General features: G+C 42.6%; 1 protein-coding gene and 2 long non-coding RNA genes across 9 annotated transcripts in view; 2 read left to right on the top strand and 1 right to left on the bottom strand.

Annotated features, from left to right (window-relative positions):
- The first annotated feature begins 56 nt into the window (after positions 1-56).
- On the top strand, positions 57-1,065 carry LOC120807442. Its single transcript, XR_005709820.1, has 4 exons — positions 57-288; positions 381-475; positions 682-724; positions 907-1,065. It is a non-coding gene; the product is annotated as an uncharacterized LOC120807442 (long non-coding RNA).
- An 878-nt stretch (positions 1,066-1,943) lies between these two features.
- tex2 (testis expressed 2) overlaps positions 1,944-21,303 on the bottom strand; it is a 28,353-nt gene continuing 8,993 nt past the window's right edge. For 4 of the 7 annotated variants that reach the window (XM_040159467.1, XM_040159449.1, XM_040159429.1 and 1 more), the window contains 11 exons: positions 14,522-16,277; positions 12,662-12,862; positions 11,105-11,468; positions 10,101-10,390; positions 9,424-9,567; positions 9,147-9,246; positions 6,807-6,927; positions 6,075-6,197; positions 5,564-5,773; positions 4,655-4,775; positions 3,695-3,844 (listed from right to left, as the gene is read on the bottom strand). In XM_040159467.1, coding sequence (XP_040015401.1) covers positions 3,695-3,844; positions 4,655-4,775; positions 5,564-5,773; positions 6,075-6,197; positions 6,807-6,927; positions 9,147-9,246; positions 9,424-9,567; positions 10,101-10,390; positions 11,105-11,468; positions 12,662-12,862; positions 14,522-16,252 — 3,555 coding nt within the window. In that variant the 5' untranslated portion in view covers positions 16,253-16,277. Of the gene's footprint in view, positions 3,845-4,654; positions 4,776-5,563; positions 5,774-6,074; positions 6,198-6,806; positions 6,928-9,124; positions 9,247-9,423; positions 9,568-10,100; positions 10,391-11,104; positions 11,469-12,661; positions 12,863-14,521; positions 16,278-21,303 lie in introns of those variants that run through there. The other 3 variants (XM_040159476.1, XM_040159458.1, XM_040159484.1) reach the window with 3 other exon arrangements.
- Positions 5,709-6,933, top strand: LOC120807448. Its single transcript, XR_005709821.1, has 3 exons — positions 5,709-5,825; positions 6,037-6,503; positions 6,830-6,933. It is a non-coding gene; the product is annotated as an uncharacterized LOC120807448 (long non-coding RNA).

Genomic DNA, 21,303 nt, shown 5'->3' on the forward strand with positions numbered 1-21,303 from the left:
AAAGGGTCTTCTGACGCCGGATGTGGTATAAAATACATCCGGGGGGGACATTTTTTTTAATGCAGTAGTCCACCCCTGGAGACCATGCGTCCTCTAGCCAGGCCCGTTAAACTGGAAAGGTTTGTCCGTAATATAACTGGGAAGCGCCTTGTGCGCGTATGTCCTAGTCATTATTGTGATACTCGGTTACTGGACGTTGCAGAAAAACTATTCAGAATATGATCGAGCACTGGAAGCCTGCACGTTGGAGCAGTGCGACTAGGCCGCGTCGGCCGGGACAATGTGATGGTAAGATTCCTTTTATTTTTGGTTTTGTTTAAGAACATCAAACAATGCAATCTTTTGCGCCCCCCACATACAGTATATTATCATTTACACAGGGCTGGTGGTAAACTCGGATTGATGCAGTGCTTCGTGAGGTGATTGCACATCCACACGTGGACGGGCGGATGAAAGGTCCCCTGATTTCATGGCAGTGAGTATCTATCAGAAAAGGGTTTTAAAATCTCTTTCCTTTGCTTCAAGAGTGATGATTTTTCGTGCGTTAGACTTCTGATGTGAAAATGAAGTCAACTTTACAGTCTGACTCGACCCACCGAAACCAGTGTGTGTGTGTGTGTGTGTGTGTGTGTGTTTTTAAATTCTCGAGCTCAATCGTATGTCTTATCTCTTTTCATACAGGGGCTGGACTTGAGTGTGGCTGCACCTCTGCAATAGCAGCACAGTAAGCGTCTTGACTTGTCTTTTTTTAAAATTACGCTTGATGGTTATGAGTGATGATCATGATGCGTTAGACTTCTGATTCAATTCTGAGGATAATTTAGATCTGACATGACCCACTTACAGCAGCCTTCGACGAATGGTGTGTCAGTACCGAAGCTCACTGAACGTTTTCTTCCTCTGCAGGGGTTGGGCTGAGATGTCTGAGAAATGGACATGGATACTGTAAATCACAAGGTGACACCGTGGCCTATAAATGACAATGCTTTTGCAATCCCTGATATTTATTTTTGAACTGGAAAATAAAACGTCTGTATGAATAAAGCATTAGTGTACAAACTAAAACCGTGTTGTTCATTTAAGTTTACTTTATTTTGCATGTTTTGGTAAATTGGGTTTTTTGTTTAGGCACTTTTTTTGAACCTGAATGGCTTTTTCATTGGCCATTCACAAAGGTCAAGAGCAGTGCAAGATCATGTCTTGTCATAACTGGGGTTTCTTGGCAACTTCACCAAGTCTCTCTTTTAAAGCAAGGCACAGAATCTGAACGCAGTTCAGAACAATAATTTATATTTATTTCTTCCATGCAAAAAAAACACACAAATGTAGGGAGTTAGAAGTTCAAGTTAGCATTTTAACCAGGTCTGCAGTACTGTTGAGATTGTTGGTCCCTGTTGACTCACATTGCACTGTAACTCCACATGAATATATTGATCAAAACAATTAAAAACAGTCTGATATACTTTTTCTAAATTAATTACTTATGGCTATCTTTGATTCTGGAAAATCTTTTAATTTATTTCCCAAAATTTAACAGATCTGCTATGATTAGGAAATTCAGAACTATTTTACGATTATTTTTATTTTCTCCCTTTTCCTTTTCTCAGCTAAAATCCCAATCTTCTCTGTTTACAGGCTTTCTAAAATGAGAATTTTTTTTTGTTTGTTTGTTCTATATCATTGTAAGTTCAGGAATATTTGGATTTTAGAATGTTGGGTCGTTAAAATACATTTGATGATCACCCAAGACTCATTTTGTCACCTTTTTAATAGATGAAATGATTATTGAAAAAAAAAATAAATGGGAAGATTAAGAACGAAAAGTTTACCAAAATAATGGACTCCTATTGGTATGCGTAGGTGGATGCCTTCTAATGGGAATCTGGCACTGTCCTGTTCATTTTCTTCCTCTTCTGTCACAACCAACCAGACACACATCTTTTCAAGCAAAAGGTTTTATTGATCCACAACGATCAGAACCATAACATTCTGTGACATCACTGAACACAACAGCAATGTTTGATATTCCCATCACTGTGAAAACTGAACAACACCGAAACCTGTGAAAACAAAGGTCATGTCTTAACAGACTCAAGTAATGGTGCATACTTTTTTTTTTTTTCTCTATCCTCAGCTGATGCAAAAAAATGGAGGAATGTTTATTTTAAAGGCACTTTCTGCCTCATACACTTTGCCAACACACATTTTAACATAAAACATGAAAAGTAAAAGTCACCTGTAAAGCAGCCGGGTGTCTTGGCAGATTACAAATTTGCTGTTCTAGTTTAATGGTGTTATTCCTTTTTAATGTGCAGTACAGAAAGAACAGCAAATCAAATAATTCAACAGAAAAACAAGCATTCATTAGCTGGATGTCTGACAACATTAAATAATATGGCTAATATCCAGTATGTTGTTTATTCAAATAAAACAGCTCTTTTCACTTAAAAACGTATGTGTTACCGTGTACACATGTCCATCTCCTGCAACCCCCTCAAAAAAAACCATTCCCCTCAGATTCATTCTCTGTTTTATGAAATTCCATCAACAATCATCCAAACTTCAACTGTACATCACTGGAGCGGCCTCAGTGCGAACACAGGTTAACTATCCGATTGCTTATTTGTCACTGCTTACCTCCCAGTGTGCCTTTCAAACTGAAATGAAAGATTGCTTTGGCAAGAAAAACAAAGTTATTACTTTTGCTCAACTATGAATATAATGTGAAAAGAAGTCTCGAAGCGCATTGCGTAGAAGCATGTTGTCAGTGAATGAGCTATTCCTTGAATGAGCTATAGGGAGGTGCACTCCTATTTATACATTCATCAGACCTAGGCAATGTTCAGCTGCTGTGTTTGTTGATATATTTGAATTCACCCCTCTAAAGTCAGTTTTAGCTCTAATCCCTACCACACAGTAAAAAGCACACAGGCTTGCCGCTATGATAGTGTCCGGAGTGGATTTAAACTGACTTATTATCTTCGATGGACACAGCGCCATTGATCTGTTTGCATATAAGTGCCAGGCGGCTGGCACAGGCAGCAATGCGGTGATGAATGAGTCTTGATATCCCTGTGAAACATGTATTAATAGACGCGGGGGGCTTTCAGCAAAGTCATCTCCTAATTTTAGGATTATTCCCTCACTCAGACCTACACACTCGGCATCCGTAGCCTCAAAGTTCTCGTAGAGTTAGAGCAACATAAACCGGTCGCTTAGAAAGGTCGCACAAAAAGTTTACACTGTACAACTATCATGTTTGGTGCAGCTGTACATCACAGGTATTATGGTTCTTCTTGTTGAATCAGATGGCTATTTGTCAATCCACCACCACACACACAGTCTCAACATGCCCCATGTATTGTATTTTATCAGTGAAGTAATCATAATAATTGTAGCCACACAGATAAGACTGTGTGATTGGATGACAATCTATGAGTCACAATTCTCTTTCGTTCTCCTGCTTTTAGTGGCAAGAAGTGATTAGGAAATCACCAGCACTTCCAGTTGTGCGAGAACACATGATAAATGGCCACAGACGGGTGCGACAGTGGGACTGGGATATGGGTAAAAATTTTTGGAGAGTTTGCCTGGCCCATTGCTGCACCCGTGGTTTCTGAGCGGGGCGGGGACTTGTCATATTGCCACGGTGATAAAATGTCCATCGGTGTACGCTCTAACAGTCTAGCAGTCCTCACATGTCAGAGACCTCAGACTCCTCGGGTTCTGGGTCCTTCAAGGCATCATTTGTCACAGTAACCAAGTTGGCATTTGAACGTGTGTCCATGGCAGAGTGCATTAGGGGTAGCCATACGTCATCCATGTTTGGCATTACAAATATTTTCTGTGGGAGGACAAGCAGAGTAACAAAGTCATCAATTTCAACAATAAAAGAGGAAGAGGACACTGAAATGTGCCTAATGAAAAGCTATTGTGAGCGTCTAGTTGGTTGAATGGAGCAAAAAGTACTGATTAATATGCTTTTGTAACTAAAAATATATAAGAAAGTCACATGAGATTATATATGTTAACAAGAAATAGAGAACAAAGACATGCATCCTCCCTGTGTATCAACCCCTGCACTGTTATATCTGGAAACCTATGACGCCCGAGTTTGGCATTTGTTGAAAAGCTGATGTATACACTCACTCACAACTGACAACAGAATGCATTGCAACACTGTGTTTTACTCGAGGCATGGTGGAGGGGGGAGGTTGGTATATAATAATAACCCTCAGAGAAGTCAGGCAGGGGTGAATGTAGATGTGTGGTAGACCTGACAGGGACACTTTGCTGCAGCAGTTTGTGCAGGTGTGCCTCAGGGTAGTTATCTGGCAGAAGGGGTTATAATTACTTTAGCTCTATGTGGGGGTGGGGAAGCCACAGGCACACTGCTTTGAAGTGCACGGAGGTGGGCAGCCATAAATGAATCACAAAGACCTCTTATAAAACCTAAATTCTAACCCTAAAACATCTGGGAGGAGATTCTCTTTGTCCTCGAGTAAACTTTCAGCCTCTTTGTCAGGCCATCCCGAGGTTTCTAAAGCGTACCCTGGGATATGACATCACCTACTGACTACATTGACAATGTAAATAAATTATATTTATGACTAAACATTAGCATGCACAGTCTCCTATTCTTCTCACTGTGTACCTGAAACTCCTGGTCCAGTTTCTTCTCAATCCAGTCAGTCACGTGAACTAGAGTGACCTCCCTCTCCCCCAGTTTAGGCCGTGCTTTCAGCTCCAGGTGAGGCGGACTCCGGAAACCATACCTGACAGCCGAGGGGAAACATTCACGGTAAGTTATATAATCTCATGGGAGCCGAACTGCAGTTCAGAGAGTTCCCAGACAGGCTCCATAAAAACAGGCACCTGGGTGTTTTGTTTCTTTCCCTAAATTCAGTAAATTTTACTATTTTTCAACAGAAAGTACTTTGCTGCATGAAAGGAGATTATGACGATACTGTATAAATCAGTGGCTTCCACTCTTTTTGGCCTTTGAGCCCGTAAAACGAGGCAGAGTCTGAAACCTTATGCTTCAGTTTGTGCATGAGCTGTGAGGAGTTCAGCCAAAGAGTGATTTTTCCCTCTCAGATTTTCTTACTTGAAGGATTTTTAGAGGCATACAGAGGTAAAAGTATTCAGTATTCATAAGAAACACAATTGGGAAAAATCAAATAACTACGCATCATGATGTGTAAAAGAAAAATGCTTTTTTTTCTTTTTCTTGTATTGATCCGGTGACCCCTCAGATTTTCCTTGGTACCCCTTCAGGGGTCCCGACTCCCAGGTTGTGAACCTGCATGCTGCAGATGGAATAATAATTAAGCTTGTCCGCTAGCACACAGTGTGTATTTAAGCGTTTAATATTAAACATCTTTAATGAGAATACATACCTTTGTGCCCTCATTTTCTTAAACTTAAATATATTTAGTTCAGTGGTGATTAAACATTCTTTCATCTCATGCACGTCTGACTTTGCCCAGCAGAGGGTGCAGTGTTATATTCTCAACCCAGGATTCCCATATATACACTGACTACATCCTGGAAGTGAACGTACCATATCCTGTCCGTGGGGGGAGGTGGGATGTTGACAGCAAGTGTCCCGCGGCACTCTTGCACCTCCACGGTGAGCAGCAGGGGTGTGTTGGACACCTCCTCCATCTTCTTCTTAATGAACTCCGTCTCTGTGGCTTTCTGGAAGTACTTCGACTTGGCTATCTTGTCCACAAAGCGCATGATCTTGCTGGGCCTGTGGCCTCCCACATAGCTACGTGAGCAGAGGTTGGAAACGGAGGAGGAGGAGCAAGGGGGGGCAAGGAGTGAGTCAGGTTCATAATTTATTCATAAGAGCACCTCTTGCTACTTAGCATCCACAACGGAGGGGAGTGACCGGGTGTTACATTAAATCAGCAGCGAGCTTTCAAACGTGTGGGACTGAATGGGTGGGTGGCCGGGTGGGTGGACTGCAAGGGCAGGACATTCGGTTTCAACAAAGTAGTGTGAATTTGTATTTGCCCATTTTCAACTCAGGTACGTGCTGATGTCGGTGTAAACAGACATTTTCTCACCCCTCGCCTCCGGGAAGAACAGGTTTGTCACTGAAGAGTTCTGGGGGATCTTCCTCATCCGACGAGCCAGCGCTAGACGACTCCTCATCACTGTCCGCCAGACAGTATGTCCGTGTCCTGGGCCTGTCACACACACATAGACACACACTCACTGTTGCAAAAGTCAGCCCCTAATGGCTTTGTAAAGAACTATTAACAATTGAAACTAATTCCTATTAAATGTATCCCTACTGATATAAATCACAGTAAATTATTGTCTCCACTGACTGACACAAGAACTCTCATCCAGAACAAAATGTATTGTTTCAGTGACAGACATCTTTGGGCATCTATTCCCAAACTCACCAGTCATTGGACAAATCCACAGTGAAGCATCCAGAGAGAGGATTAGTATATAAAGAGAAGGGAGGAAGAGCCAACAGAAAAAGGGTAGGAACTGTGAAAAAACAGATGTGACAACTAATATGGCTCTAAATGCAAATCTACCCAATTAGCTTAGAGATGATTTGTTTACCCAAAAAAATTAATCCTTCGAACATCTCATTTTAGCCCCGTCACAGAAAATTTACAGTATTATCAGACAATAACAAAAACAAACACGGAGGGGTAAGGATAAGCTGTGAAGAATCACTTTCAAAATCTGTAAAGACATTTTAAAAATCTTGCTCAGTTTCATAAGATTCATTATAAACTTTAAAAGAAGAAATTACTACATGTAACTGAAAGCCTCACCATTCTTTCCCATGCTCCCCAAGCCCTTCGCCCTCCTTCCCGAGACGGGCCAGGTTCATCTTGGTCTCTAGTGTCATGAGGAAGGAGCCCGTGTATGAGATCTCCAGATCAAACCACAGACCTGGGCAGACAATGATAGAGGTGACACAGACATATGGCGTTTCAAAATCACCATCATTCCTTTTGTACACCTGCAACAATACCACAGCAGCACCAAAGATGACAAACTCTGAATACTATTACTGTGAATAAACAAGGATCAAACACCGAAAAGGTCAGCTCTAGAGCAGCGGTGCCTCCTTATTGGCTGACTTCATCAGGCTACTTCCTGTTTACGCAACACACTTCTCAGGACCGGAGAATTATTCAGATTACGATACCGCTGTTGTTTGTTCAGTGTATCCTAACCTGTACAACAGGTAAGTGTCTATTATTTCTCTGCCTCGCTCCTTCATCTTCTTCATTTTCCCCCTCTCCATAAATGCTCATTGACCTGTATGTGGGTGGCAGCAGTGTCAGTGAGAAGCAAAATGACAGCATTAAGTCAGAATGCATTAGACAGTGTTTCGTTGTCTCTCTAGAACAAGACACACGAGGGAGAGACAGTCTGGAGTAAACGTATCCACAGCACTAATATAACCATGTGTATACTAATATATAGAACTGGGAAATAAAATATAGCAGCATTGAATCTAGGTTATTATAATATATTATATACATATATAACTTATATGATGTTTTTTTCTAGAATTGACTTGAATTGACTTTATGGAACCTGCTTGGCCATCATATCCATGTTAATTGATTTTTGAGCCATAGTAACGGTTTGGCTCTATGGATGGCAATGTCAGCTGGTCGGTCCACCACTTTGGTCCAGACCGAAATATCTTTGGATAGATTGCCATAAAATTTTGTACAGATATCCATGGTCCCAAGAGCATGAATCCCTCTGACTTTTGTGATCCCCTGTCTTCTCCTGTGACGCCACCATGGTTGACATTTTTGTTTTGTTTTTTCTTTGCTGAAATGTCTCAGCTCAGTATGAAATGTTTGATGGATTGCAATGAAATTTGGCACAGGTATTTAGGGTTCCCAGAGAATGAATGCTAATGACTTTGGAGACCCCCAACTTTTCCTCTAACGCCACCAGCAGGGTAACATTTGTGGGTGCAGGCATTCGTTCTTTTAGTGAGCTGTGAATACCATCATCAAGTCAGTGTTTATGACCAAATACCTGTAAAACTAATGACATTCCCATCAGCACAGTATAAACATTGTAAATCAAATAACGTCTTCCCAATATAAAAAGGAGTGAGGAAGCACTCCCACTTCCTCCTTATCATCACCACAAGAGCAAAGAAATATTAAGATTTGAAATGAAGCACTGAATCAGTGCATCATTTCTAGAGATGTTTATATGCTGGGATTGACTGGTGATGCTTTGTCAGTATATGTTTTTGGGTGCATAGGTTCAGACAGAACATATTAATGAGCATTGCACACTCAGCCATCAAATGTGGCTGACAAGGAGAATGACTCATGACTGCCTCCTACAACTGAATAGCAACTTGTATAACCTTGTCAACGCTCTTACATCCTTTAACACAAGATCACATTTGACTAAACCATCTTTGGACTAATCTTGAGTATTTACAAAATAAGGACAGAAAAGTATAAATGTGGCACCCTACTCACTACATCCATAGTAATTTAGGAAACAAATACCGAGCTTGAAACAAATACCAAACCTCCCACAACCTGTCCCCCTTCTTTTCCCCTTCCTAAGCTTCTTTTCTCTCATTTTCTCCCCCAAACAGCCACCTCGGTAGGAATAAATATGCTCCGCATCTCTGTATTGTCTCTCTGTGTGTTGAACCAGTCCCTTTGCTGGGGCTCAAGGCAGGCGGCAGGCAGTGTGAGTCAGTGTCTCAGTAATGTATGAGGGTGACCCAAGACTTGATGTTTAATTACTGTGGCTTAATAGAGCGAGGCGGGCAGAGGGGCTAGACTCCAGAGGAGAGAGGGGGACAGGGTTGGAAGTTTGAAACGTCTTAATCCAGAGAGAAGGCGAGCAAAGCAAAGGGAAGATGGAGATATGGTAGGAAAGGGAGAAGAAGGAGGAGACGGATAGACTGAGGCATAAAGAAATGTGAGAGGATGTCTTGCTATTGTGACAGACAGGCATGAGGGAGAACTTATAAACAGCCTAGGTTATAACAAAGGATAGAGGAGAGGGGAAGAAGAGGGGGAAAAAAATGAAAAATAATCAATTTCTATTGTAGCAGACCACTCAGAACACTGTGAAAAGCATGACATACCTAGTGTGGTTTCTCTTCCTACCTTGGTGGTCCACAGAGGGTTTGGAAGCATGAAGGATCTTAGGGATGGAAAAGCCCATGTCTAGCTCTGTCAAAGTCAGCTCATTCATAACATATGGCAGCTGGAACCAAGAATACAGGTGAAAAAGACTTAGAATTCCCATCTTAGACATGAAAACAGCCAACATAGACACAAAATTGTCTGTTGAACTGATCACATTGGAACACTGAAGACAATTTTTCTGATTCGTTAGTTACATTGTAGATATATCTTTGTGCAAACTAGCACCAGCATTCACCCTGATTTTACTGAGCTTCATTTGGATCTTTTTGGAGACTACATTGGCCCAGTACTTCTCTCCCAGGAAGTCCCAGAATATCCTCCCCAAAAAAGCATTGACCCAGGCCTCAGGCTCCGCGGTATCTTCTGAACTCCTGTGTAACTGAAAGAGACACATACAGGTGTGAACTGTAGCTTCACTTTTGACATAAAATCAAGCTAATAGGTTTAGGTCATGTATAATAGTCTATATCAAGCGTGGGTTTCATCTAGGCACTGTCTATTTTCTTGGCCGGATGAATCTGTTAGGGAGGCGCATGTGAGACCAATAAAAACGTATTTATGTAGGTCAAAAAAATTGACAAAGGGCCATTCTTAATGACAGGGCCACAGGATTAAAGGTACCCTGTGGGGTTTTCTTTTGTTCCCGCCAACAACTGTTAAATCAGCAGAACAGCAATACAAACAAAACAGGGGTCATAGCGCTAAAACATTTCTCCGTAGCGCTACTAGTGGTGAAAAACTCCACAGGGTTCCTTTAAGTTACAATGCAGGAACTGATTTAGATGATACTGTGCTTTAGAGGTGCAGACCCCTAAAGCCCTGGAGGAGGTCTGGGGCTCCATGGCGGGTGCCCACTTTAGTGGTTGTTTGTCTGTGTCTTTTCATCCTTTCATGTATCCCTTTGTCTCATACCTTTTTGTTAGTTTTGGGGCTGCTCTCAGGGCTGTTCCCAGGGCTGTCAGTGGCATTTGGGCTTCTCGGTGGTGCCTGTGGGTTGACATATTTGGCCATGTAGATGTTATAGTCCAACAGCATCTTCTGCTTCTTCCCTCCAGTAGAGCCACAGGAGAGAACAGAGGAGGCCTCTCTGTGACGAGACTGCGAGAGCTCCTCCAGGCTTCCCCGACTGCTGCTCCTGCTGTCAGCCTCCAGGCCTCCACCAGATTGGGTGCTGCTACTGCGACTGTGGGAGGGCAGGAAGGCTAAAAGTGGAGCCGGGGGGGGGCAGGATGAGAAGAGTAATTAGAGGTTGTTGTGATACAATTAAGCATCAACAACATTTTCATTGTCTCAAATCAGAGACAAATCATATTTCACAAACATAATGCATGTTTTACATTGTGTATCCTTGGATAGTTAGCATCTATTTTGTTTTCAGTTCTCACAACATACTGCAACACTCTGAATCAGCATGCATTAAACCGTATGACATACTGCATCCTCTCTGTGACTCACATTAGCACTAAAATAGTAGTTTTCAACATAATTGCTATGTATATCCACAAAACAGCTTGATTTTTAAATCATCTTTCAAGTAATCCTGTTCACCCTGAACTGCCTTTATCACTGGACCCACACAGTGCTAGTGTTTTCCTTTGAATTTAACCTTATCCTTGCAGGTTTGTATCCCACAGTGGAGAGCAATGCTATAATATGCTGCCTCTCTGTGCATGTAATCCTGCTGACCCATTCACACTCATCTGTTCACTCAGTTGAGGGGATTGGCACTCCCTAAGCTTGGGCTTAAACACAGATCTGATGGTTGTGCAGTTACATACTCAAGACAATGGATATTCTGACTATGGAAGTACAGTATGTGTGTGAAAAGTTTGAGCAAGACAGATACACCCATACACTGTACATGGCTTTCTGCATGCTGGTTTATGATACTATGCATAGCTCAATCAGAAACTCACCACCCTTGTAGATGCCAGGCAGACTGCCACCTCTCCCCTCAGACTTCATTCGGGACGCTAGAAGAAATCTCCGGAACCACTCTTCCTTTTCCCGACCCGTCCTCCCAAACAGGTAGATTGTCAGATCCCCTCCTCCAGAAGTCGGTCTTTTGGGTTCCTCCGCTGATGCCAATCCTTCAGCTTTCTCGCTTTTGTCTGTTTGTTCTAGCTTCTCACTCAGCCCTGTTAATTTGTCCTCACCAGCTTCAGGCCTCTCTCCCTGGGCCTTGGACATGAAGTCCTCCTGCTTGGCCAACTCAATGCAAATTGGGTACTTTTTATTCCAAACTCTCTTTCTAGCCAAGCTCTGGGGCATCAGGTATATCTGTGGGAGCATATAGACCGAGTTCATACAATCAAATGCATAAGAAGGATGATGATGGTAGAGAGTTTTGTTGTTGTTGCTTTTAGGTGAGTAAAATGCTAATATTTAAATGAAAAAAAAGTAATGCAGGGCTAACAGCAACACATCGTAGAGCACACTGAAACTATAAATACAATGAAAGGCGTGAAGTGGCAGCAACTGAGGGCTTGAAACTTTCTGAAAATGCAGTTGACTCACCTTCTATGCATTAATATTTATTTAACCCAAAGCTCCATTTGTCTTTTACCAACAATGTGAGAATGTGTCCTTTGTTTTGTTCATGATCAAAGTAGCTAGCATTTGCCATTGTTCAGCGTTGTGCAGTATATTGTAACAGAACATGCAGTCCTGTTTACATATTTCATTCGAGCATAAATTCTTTCTCCATGATATGAACTTTTCTAAAATATTAGCATTGCATGGTTGCTGTGTTAACCGGGGTTGTAGTCATGTGGTGCTATGGGCTGGGAGAGGTATTGGATCTCAGAATGGTTGAAACAATCAGACCTTGACTGTAGCGGAAAAATGCGCATTCAGGAACACCTAATATGTATCTGGAAAAATAAAATGAGCTTCTATAAGTGCAGGTAATATTCAAGAAAGATAAAACATCCACCATAATGATGGTGAAATGGCACATTAGGGATCCATTCAGTTCCAGTGGGAGGAGAGTAGGGTAGATCCACGATGAGGACAACCATAATGACCTCTTTGCTCCATGATACACTGACATGAGAAATGTCTTCTTACTGTCCTGCCTTCAGACATTCAAAACCATCGAGTCAGCACACCAATACCCAAGAGACACAGCTGTGTGTACAGGGTCAGTGACCTGTGATATCCACTCCATGTTACCACACAGTATGTGACTCTGAAAATAAGTAGCTTTGTCACAGAACATGACTTATTAGCAAGCATGCACTCAGGCAAAGGCAAATATGAGGGGACGTAGGCTTGTTGTCGCTATCTGTTAAGGTTATCATCAAGCACACAGATATACTGGGGAGCCAGCAGAAACACACACACACACACTTAACACATGATTTTCCCCTTCATCTCTTCCTCTGACTCACACACAGTCATATTTCACACAGAAAACAAAATTTGAGCATCTCTCATTTTTCATGACAAGCATACGCCCAAAACCAACACACCTTGCTGTCAGTCAGGTCGTAGATCTTCTGGCTGATATAGGTGACGTCAGGTTTAGGCTCGTTGTGTGCAGCACGGCGGGAGATGTTCCGGTTGGGCTTGGACAGACGCAAGACGGAGCCCTCTAGACGGATGTAAACAGAGTGGGTCAGGGTGGCGTGGTACATCTCTGGGTCGTAGCTGTGGATCTCATTCATCCAGCCCTGACAGATTATGGGATGGAGGGGGGAAAAGAGTTTTCACTGATACTGAATCAAAATCTGCTGTCACAGCACATACACACATCAGACTCCCTGTCAAACACCAAAGATTTGGTGTTATGGGTTTATTCAACTAAAGCATTGTGTTTTTTACAAGAATTGCATAGTTGACTTGTGATTTGATATTGTTGATTATACTGTACGATGATTGTTTTATTATTTTATAACATTGGAATGTTTACAGATCAGTATCAGTGCCAAAATCTTATTCTTTGGACCTTTTTCTTGAACTTATGGTGTGCATGGTGACCTTCAATTGAATTCTATGTCACTGCTGGTAAACAGAACTGATGAAGCCTCTGGAAAGAGTCATGAAACACATCCAAGACCAACAGTCCATTTTCCTTTAACTTACTATTCTTAAACATAGAACACAAAAAACAAAACGTAGGAATAGAGCAACTTTGTCTGCTCACTGTTGCCATCAATAAACATGACTCCATGCAGTATTTCCTAGAATCATGTTAAATCACATACCATTCATTTAAAAACAAAATTCTCACTCAGAGGTGCAGTGTCACAAAGTTCACTCATACAACACAACAAAAGATAAAGTGGGGCATCTGACACCCTGACTCTTTGTGGATCCTCAGAAGAGGAGAAGGGAGAGAAAGAAAGAGGAAAGTTTGTCCCCACTGCCGTTACCCTGCACTCATGTGCTCTCAGGTCTGTCGTTCATATGTGTATATCATGTTTTGCACGACCGCAGAGCTCCTCTTTTGGAACAGCTGTGCCCTCTGGCCATAAGGCTCTCCTGTGCAACAGCTTGGTACCCACAAAAGGCGCACACACGGACACACACAGAAACAAACACACGCTTACATAACTCCCTCAAACTTATGAACATTTCTCTTCTCGAAGAGTTTCTACAGCACCGAGTGAGGTTAACTGAGAACAGCAGGCAAATGTGGTGGTGCCCTCATCTGAGTTTGGTTCAAAATAAAACTGTAGCCATCACGGGAAAAAAAAAGTGTAATACAACCTCAGTATGTTGACCATGAGGCTGTATAGAGTTTGATTCTAATCCAAACTCCTACCTTATCAATTCCAAAGAACACTCTGTGAGCAGAGCCAATTCAGTTGAAACAACAGTGGAAATTTCAGTGCCTGGCTAGTGTGAAGGGATGTTAAAATGCTAGAGCAAAGAACATATAGTCTTAAGATACAAAAGAAAAGCTCTCTGGTGGAAAACAACTACAATTCAGCTTCTCTTTGGTATTAAAAAAAACTCATGTAAAACTGTGCACAATATGGCATTCTCAACTTAGAATGATTTATCCAAAGAATGCTAAGATAAATGCAGTGCTATAGCCAAATATCGTACCCGTGCTATCAACTACATTGTGTAAACCTCTTTACTTTTGGCTATATAGAACAACATCTTTCTTGCAAGCTTGCATTAAAATCTCTGACTTTCGTGTAACCACCAAGAAAGTGTAAATCTGCAAGTGAAGAAAGTGAAGAAAACACCTGCTAAAAACCCCAAGGTTTTCGAGAACAACATCCAAAGGTCTTCAATGAGTTGAGAAAAAAAAATTTTAAAATTTAAAACCACACAGAAACAGTCCCAAACTTGGCCATCAATGCTCTGCTTTGTTTCACCTTGAATATTCCTGGTTCTTTGATATCCAACTGGGGCACATTCCAGTGCCCTATCCTTCCCCTCCCTCTTCTCGTGCCTGATGAGGAGCATCGAGGAGAGGACAGCCAAAGGACCAGCAAGGCCAACATGAACCCAGCTACTATCCCATGCACCACTGCACATACACAGGGTGGCACTGGGAGGACAAAGTACCAGTACACCAACTGTGTTAAGAAGATGAGGCCAGTCATAGGTACAGTATCAACCTCCTCCTCTGCTTTCTCCTCTTCTTCTATATCGAGTTCACTACACAAACCATTGCTACCAGTGTGGGGCTGCCGGGACCTGGGACGATCTCCATCTGGTGTCTCTGTATCAGTATATAACTCAAAGTCTTCACTGTACAGTTCACAGAAGTCCTCGTCTTCCTGTCGAGCTACCAGGGCTGACATAGAGCAGCGACCCAGAGCGAGAGAAGGAGACTTGTGGAGAGTGGATGAGGAGGCCTGGGCGACCGCTGGAGCTGGTGCCAGTGATGGGAAAGAGAAAAAAACAGAGTCCGAGCCCTTGCCTGTTGGTGTTTTTTCCTCTTCTTCCCCTTCCACCCCTTCCTCCTCCTTGATGCTGTAGTTGTTACCTTCTGCATGTCCGTTTATCGATGTCACTCCGCTGAGCTCTGACGCACTGGAGGACAGTGATTTGGCGCGATGAGTGGCACCACCAGCTGCCACGCCACTCTCATCTCCCATGATCTTACTAAAAAGCTGCAGGGGGTCTGACATCACCTCTGACAGCCGTCGCTTAGTGTCTTCTATCTTGGCCTCTACCTCTTGGACCTTGAAGAAAGACCTACCATCTGGGGACATGATGGGGGAAGAAGGGGCTGTTTTGGAGTCTCCACCCACTTGAGTGACAATGACAGGGCTGGAGGATAAACGAGGCTGGGAGAACTGCTTGAAGAGCTGCATGTTGCGAGGTGGAGGCCGATGGGATGGCTGTATTTGCTGCTGCTGCTGATAAAGATAGTGATGAAGAGGCCCTTCCTGATGTTCAGCCTTTGAAGTGTCCGTGGATAGAGACTTAACAAAAGATTTCATTAAGTGTCGATGGCGTGCATGGGGTGGTGCGGCCGTTGTAGGCGCAGGTGTGGATTCAACGTCATTGGACAAAGACCTCACCAGGCTGAGAAAAGGCTTGGAGGACGACAGCGCTGCAGATTTACAAGGGGAGGAGGAGTTGGAGCTTGTGGATGGAGGATTAGCTGTGGGCCGGTCAGTGGGCCAGGATGAGCTGGCAAGGGGACTGGAGCTCAGGTGGGAGTGGGTGGAAGTGGGAATAATAGTCATGGCTGCAGAGGGTGTGTGTGGGTGGGGATCTGAGGGTTGCACAGACAGGGTGGTGGATGAAACAGGGAGCACAGCAGCTCCAGAGAAGGCCTCCACTCCTGTGGATTCAAACAGCAGCTCTTCCTTTGCCTCCAAGCCCGTGGCAACAGACCGGTCGTCAGCCCCCGAAGCTTCTAGACCGTGAAGTCCCCCTGCACCATCCAGGCCAGATTTAGCTCCAACAGGTAACCCGTAAAGCTCCTCTTCCTCATCATCTTCCTCCTTCCCCAGAGCAGAGAAGTGGATGGTGATGGTGTCACGAGAGAGGGAGCGCTGGACCTGCAGCTTGGGTCCAGGGGCATGACGAAGGGGTGGAGTGTCAGCATGCTGGCCACTTCCACTGCTGCTGTTGCCCTGGCTGCTCATCACCACCCTGCACAGGGCTCACAGCCTGGGAGACACAGACGGAGACAGAGCGACAGAAGCAATTCACTGTTAATAACAACAGAAATGTGAAACATTGGCACGAAACATCAGTGCAAAGGGGGTTGAGAACTGCAAATCAGCAATGTCGCTAGACATAACTCCAATGATCCACACATGCAAAACTGGCTTTAATTGATTTTTTTTTAACACTGGGGGGTTGAAAATATAACTGACATATTATCACCTTATAATGCCGATATGGCCAACATGTTAGCAAACTGTGATTTATTTACACATCCAGCAGATACAGAGCAACATTAGCATTCATTTGGAGTTATGTTTCTGGCTACGTGACAAATATAAGTTAAATATTCACTTCCATTTTACTTCTGTTTTGGTCTCCACGTATTCGTGAGGGAAATATGTGCCTCTTTAGCTGCTAAAGGCTCCACTATGTTAGTCATTAATGTTATCTGTCTGCTATTTGGATATGGCTAGGTAGTGTACCGATGGTTTATCAGAGGAGCTTTTCTGTTGAGTGCTGCCGGTGGAAAATGAGAGCAGTGGGACTGAATCGGTAAGTAGAGTTGTAGGCAGATAAACCAAAACAATGAGCTGAAAGATGCTACAATGCTCTGTAGGGGTGAGGTGAATTGCTGAGTCCGGTGATAATTCCTGAGGGTAACACCCTCAGGGTTGATACCATTTATGTGAGAAGTAATTTAAAATAATTATATAAACCTCAAAATGTACAGATGTCCATCAACTAAAACACCTGTGAGGCAAGTGCTCTTATTTGTATTAGGTCTTTTGCTCATTCATATTTATAGTTAGAAAATTGTTCTGATACTGCTCATTTCATTTGTTGTGTCTATCATTTAGTCTTTAATTTTTTGTCTTTTACTGACTTTAACTGTCATGTTCTGTGTTATTTCTGTGCTTTATGGGATCCTAAAACCATACACATAAACATAAATATAACAAACCTTCCCCCACCCAAGCATAACAATGTGCGAGAACGAATCGCACCAAAAAGTAGCTGTTCAGCTCAAGTGATCACTGGAACAAGGCGTCGGTTGTATCGTCTCAACACAGCGGAACTAAAGTCATTCATCATGCAGGGATTTCACTGAATGAGGCCTCGTGTTGTTATCAATTTATTGTGCCTGTTTATTCTTTCACATCGCATAGAGTTCATCATCCCTGGTTAGCATTATCAAACAGGCAAAGTACACACACACACACACACAAACGTGCTGTTTGCACACACAGTCTCCTTGGCTTTTTCAGGCTTTCAGCTGGTTGATAAAAATGGCCTGTAATAGAAGGAGGGATGGATGGAGGGAAATAACAAAAGCAGTTAGCCTGTGTGATTGTCTGTATTTCTGAGAAAGCCTCAGTGCCCCTTGGGGATCTCTGGTTGGCACTGCATCTCCAGAGATTGTATTTGCTGGGATAGAATAACAGAGCATTTGACTTTCCCAGGCAGCCACTCACTTGGCTGTGCTACAATGGGTTGTGTTTGTGTCATTTTGAGTATAAGTGTGTGTCGGTGCATAAGTGTGTGTTGCTTCCATGGCTTTGCTAGGGGCAAAAAAAAAAAAAAAAAAAAGCGACAGGGAAAAAAGAGCAACAAAAAGAAGAAAGATGAGGAGCCACAGGGGGTCTGTGGAGACTGCAGACGACCTCTCAGAGAGGAGCTTTTGAAGTAGAATTCACTTAAAGACAGCAGAATGGCAAGGATGGAGAGAGAAAACTCGGAGGATGACACAGATAAAAGAAAGTGATGGAGAGGAGAAAGGAGGGAATGAATGGGGTGATAGGGCAATGGAGATGGAAGTGGTTGTTGTTGTTGTCATCACCAAAGTCTGAAGGACGGATTAAAACGTTGTGGAGGTCGACAGGGTGAGCAGATAGAGATGGTTCCAAGTTTTCCTGAAGTCAGGTTTTGGGTGGGAGCAGCCAAAAGACAAGACACGGCATCAAATGCGAAATCAATGCAAAACCATATTACTTATGAATGAATCATATATTCCAAAACTGTCATGTTTAGTATGTGTCCACACACATAAAGAAGTGCAAGGGCCCACTGATTTAGGGCTGCAAAAATTTGTCATTTAGTCAATTTGCTGATTGAAAGGAAATTAATTGGAAACAATTTTTAGAGTTGATTAATTGTTTCACTCATTTTTTCCGACCAAAAATATTCTCAAATATGAGGATTTGCACCTCTTCTTTGTCATGTATACTGGTAAATAAAATATAATGCAAAGTAATGCAAATAATAATCTGCAGATCATTAGTTGCATTACTACACTGATATTCTGTTTACAGAATGTCTAAATTGTCTGTAGAGATTAAAAGCAAAAATTTTGTAGAGACCTACATCTTTTCTGGTATTTTTATTTTCTTTGGTGCATATTTTTGACATTTCCAGCAGTTTTTGCATTGTTTAAATGGACGTATCATAATGTATGCACTACTTTGCCTGAATCTGGGTTATACACAGCCTTAAAGATCATGGGCTATATGAGAGCTAAAACACAGATTCCACATTGGAAACATGTATATTGCTATTCAGGTTGACTGAAGTGCAACTGGCACAGTGTTTGCTGACACACCCATAGTTTTAGTTATTACCATCAATACACCACTGCCATTAAAAGCCCTGTGTTTGATTTAGCTGCCTCTAGATGAGGAGAGAGATGTGGAGAGGGGAGAGGAGAGGAGAGGAGAGGAGAAGAGAGGAGAGGAGGAGTCTGGCATGGAAACAAGACTCATCCAATTAATCAAAGCAAGCAGGGCCACTCTTAATCAGCTAAAGCCAGCACCATGGGAGAGGAGAGAGGAAGGGACGGAGGTTAACAGCAGCAGGGTAAAAGAATGACATAAGAGGGTTTACTGACAGAGGAGAAAGGGAACAAGGAGCAAAGTAAACAGAAAAAACAGAAAAATGGTACAGAAAAGCTGGGTGGTGAACTACTTCTACATAAAAAAATCTGTTTTAGTAGTATTAAGATATCCAAAACTAATTACATTTCCTCATCCTCAATCTAAAATCCCCTCCTGTATTCCCACCCCAACCTCCTGCTTGAGCTCAAAATACACTGACACCATTAAAATGTACTCGTCTCCTCGTAACTGGACACTGAAGGAGTGGAATGGGCCCTGAAGTAGAGATGGAGATGTATTTATGGTCAACAGTTTGTGCCAACTTCAGCATATTGTGTCTTTCTTCTTCCAGCTGAACGAACCACTGAAACCCACCAATTTACTCAAATTTTAAATAGCCAACAGCATTCGCTACAGTTTTCTGCTCGTTTCATTTCTGCTAAAACCACAGCTGATATACTTGGCCTGACAGATGCTGCAGGAGACTCCATATGTGCATTCTTTTCAGTCTCTCTCTCTCTCTCTTTTTTTTTGGCAGAGACTCACCTGGTCTCCCTCTCCTCTCTCTGCATTTGATAGATGGATAGATACTTCTGGACTGCCATACAGCCTGACTAATATGAGGCCCTGAGGAGGTAGTGTGGAGTGGGAGGGGTGAGACTGCGAATGTGTGTTCCCTCATATCCTGTGAGGACCCGCTGTCCTTACAAAAGAGTCACGCAACAGCAGGCAGACTGGGATAGATTTTCACATTTAGAGATTATTGTTTGTGTGAAAGTTAGAGTTAGGAATGAGAGGAGGTCAGGCAGGATGTCTGCACAAGTTTAGCAGACTTAAAGCAAACATTTGGGAAACATTCTCATCCACTTTCTGGTGGAGAGTTGGATGAGAAGCGGGATACCATTTTCCTACCTGAATGGAAAATAAGAGGCTACAGCCAGCGCCCAGTTAGCTTAGCTTAGCACAAAGACTGGAAATGGAGGCAAACAGCTATCCTGGCCGGCTCTGTCCAAGGGTAACAAAATCTGCTCACCAGCATCTCTTAAATACAAAAACCAGACAAAAACTGGAGTGTAATATGACAATATGCTGTTTTTCCAGACAGGACTATTTCTTGGCCGGGACCAGTTGCCAGGAAACCTGCAGGGACGCCTGGTCCCAGCTAAGAAAAAGTTGGGGACATGACCGCCCATAAAACAGTGAATTGCCGTTTTTACACTTCGGTTTACGTACAGACTAAACAAACAAGATATAAAATGTTAATTTGTGAGATTTAGAGATACTTATTGGATGATTTTGTTACCTACAGAGAGAGTCTGACGAGCTGTTTGCTCCTGTCTTTGTGCTAAGCTACGATAACCAGAGCCTCACTGTAGCCTTGTATATTTAATGGACAGATACGAATTGGTATCAGTCGTCTCATCTAAGCGAAGAAGCGTGTTTTCCAAATGTCGGACTATTCCTTTAACACAATCCAATGGTCTCCCTATATTAACAGTAAACTTGAAAGGAAAATAGGCTTCTTCATATTTAGAATTTGACTGTGATACTAGTTCAATGAGCAAAAGCAGTTTTTCCTTTTCTTTCCTGCCAAAAGTTGTTCAGCTCTCTGAATAAGTCTTGCTCACCTAATCTTGACAGCCTTGGCAGCATCAGAGCACTGCTCTTTCTTCATTCTTCCCAAATAAATCAGAATCATATGCCTTTTTCACAGCAGACATTTTGACTTGTCATAGTAGGAAAAGCACAGGTATTACTAATCATAACAGTGATGGTAAATGCGGTGATGCAGTGTAGCAACTGGCAATGTGTCTGCTGTGCCTGGTCAAATGTGTCCTCCACCACCCCTCCATAGGCACTTGCATTTTACACTGCACGAATATAATGTGAAAAGCTGTGTGCAATAGGTCATGCTACATACCTGCATAAGAAGTCATGTCTATTGATTATGAATAAATTGTAACATTGGTATGTGAGACTTTGTTGCAAACTGTTTAAACACAATCACAGGTTGACCTCACTGAATCAATAGAGATGGAAGTCTGTCTTTACATAATGAGAACCAAACAATATGCTGCCAGTGGAGGATGGAAAGAGGAGGGTGAAAGGAGTGTGAGACAGAAAAGAAATGGAGGAATAGCAGCAAAATAAAAGCGTCA

This window comes from Xiphias gladius, chromosome 3 (genome assembly GCF_016859285.1).
Source record: "Xiphias gladius isolate SHS-SW01 ecotype Sanya breed wild chromosome 3, ASM1685928v1, whole genome shotgun sequence".
In the NCBI taxonomy this organism is placed as follows: domain Eukaryota; kingdom Metazoa; phylum Chordata; class Actinopteri; order Istiophoriformes; family Xiphiidae; genus Xiphias; species Xiphias gladius.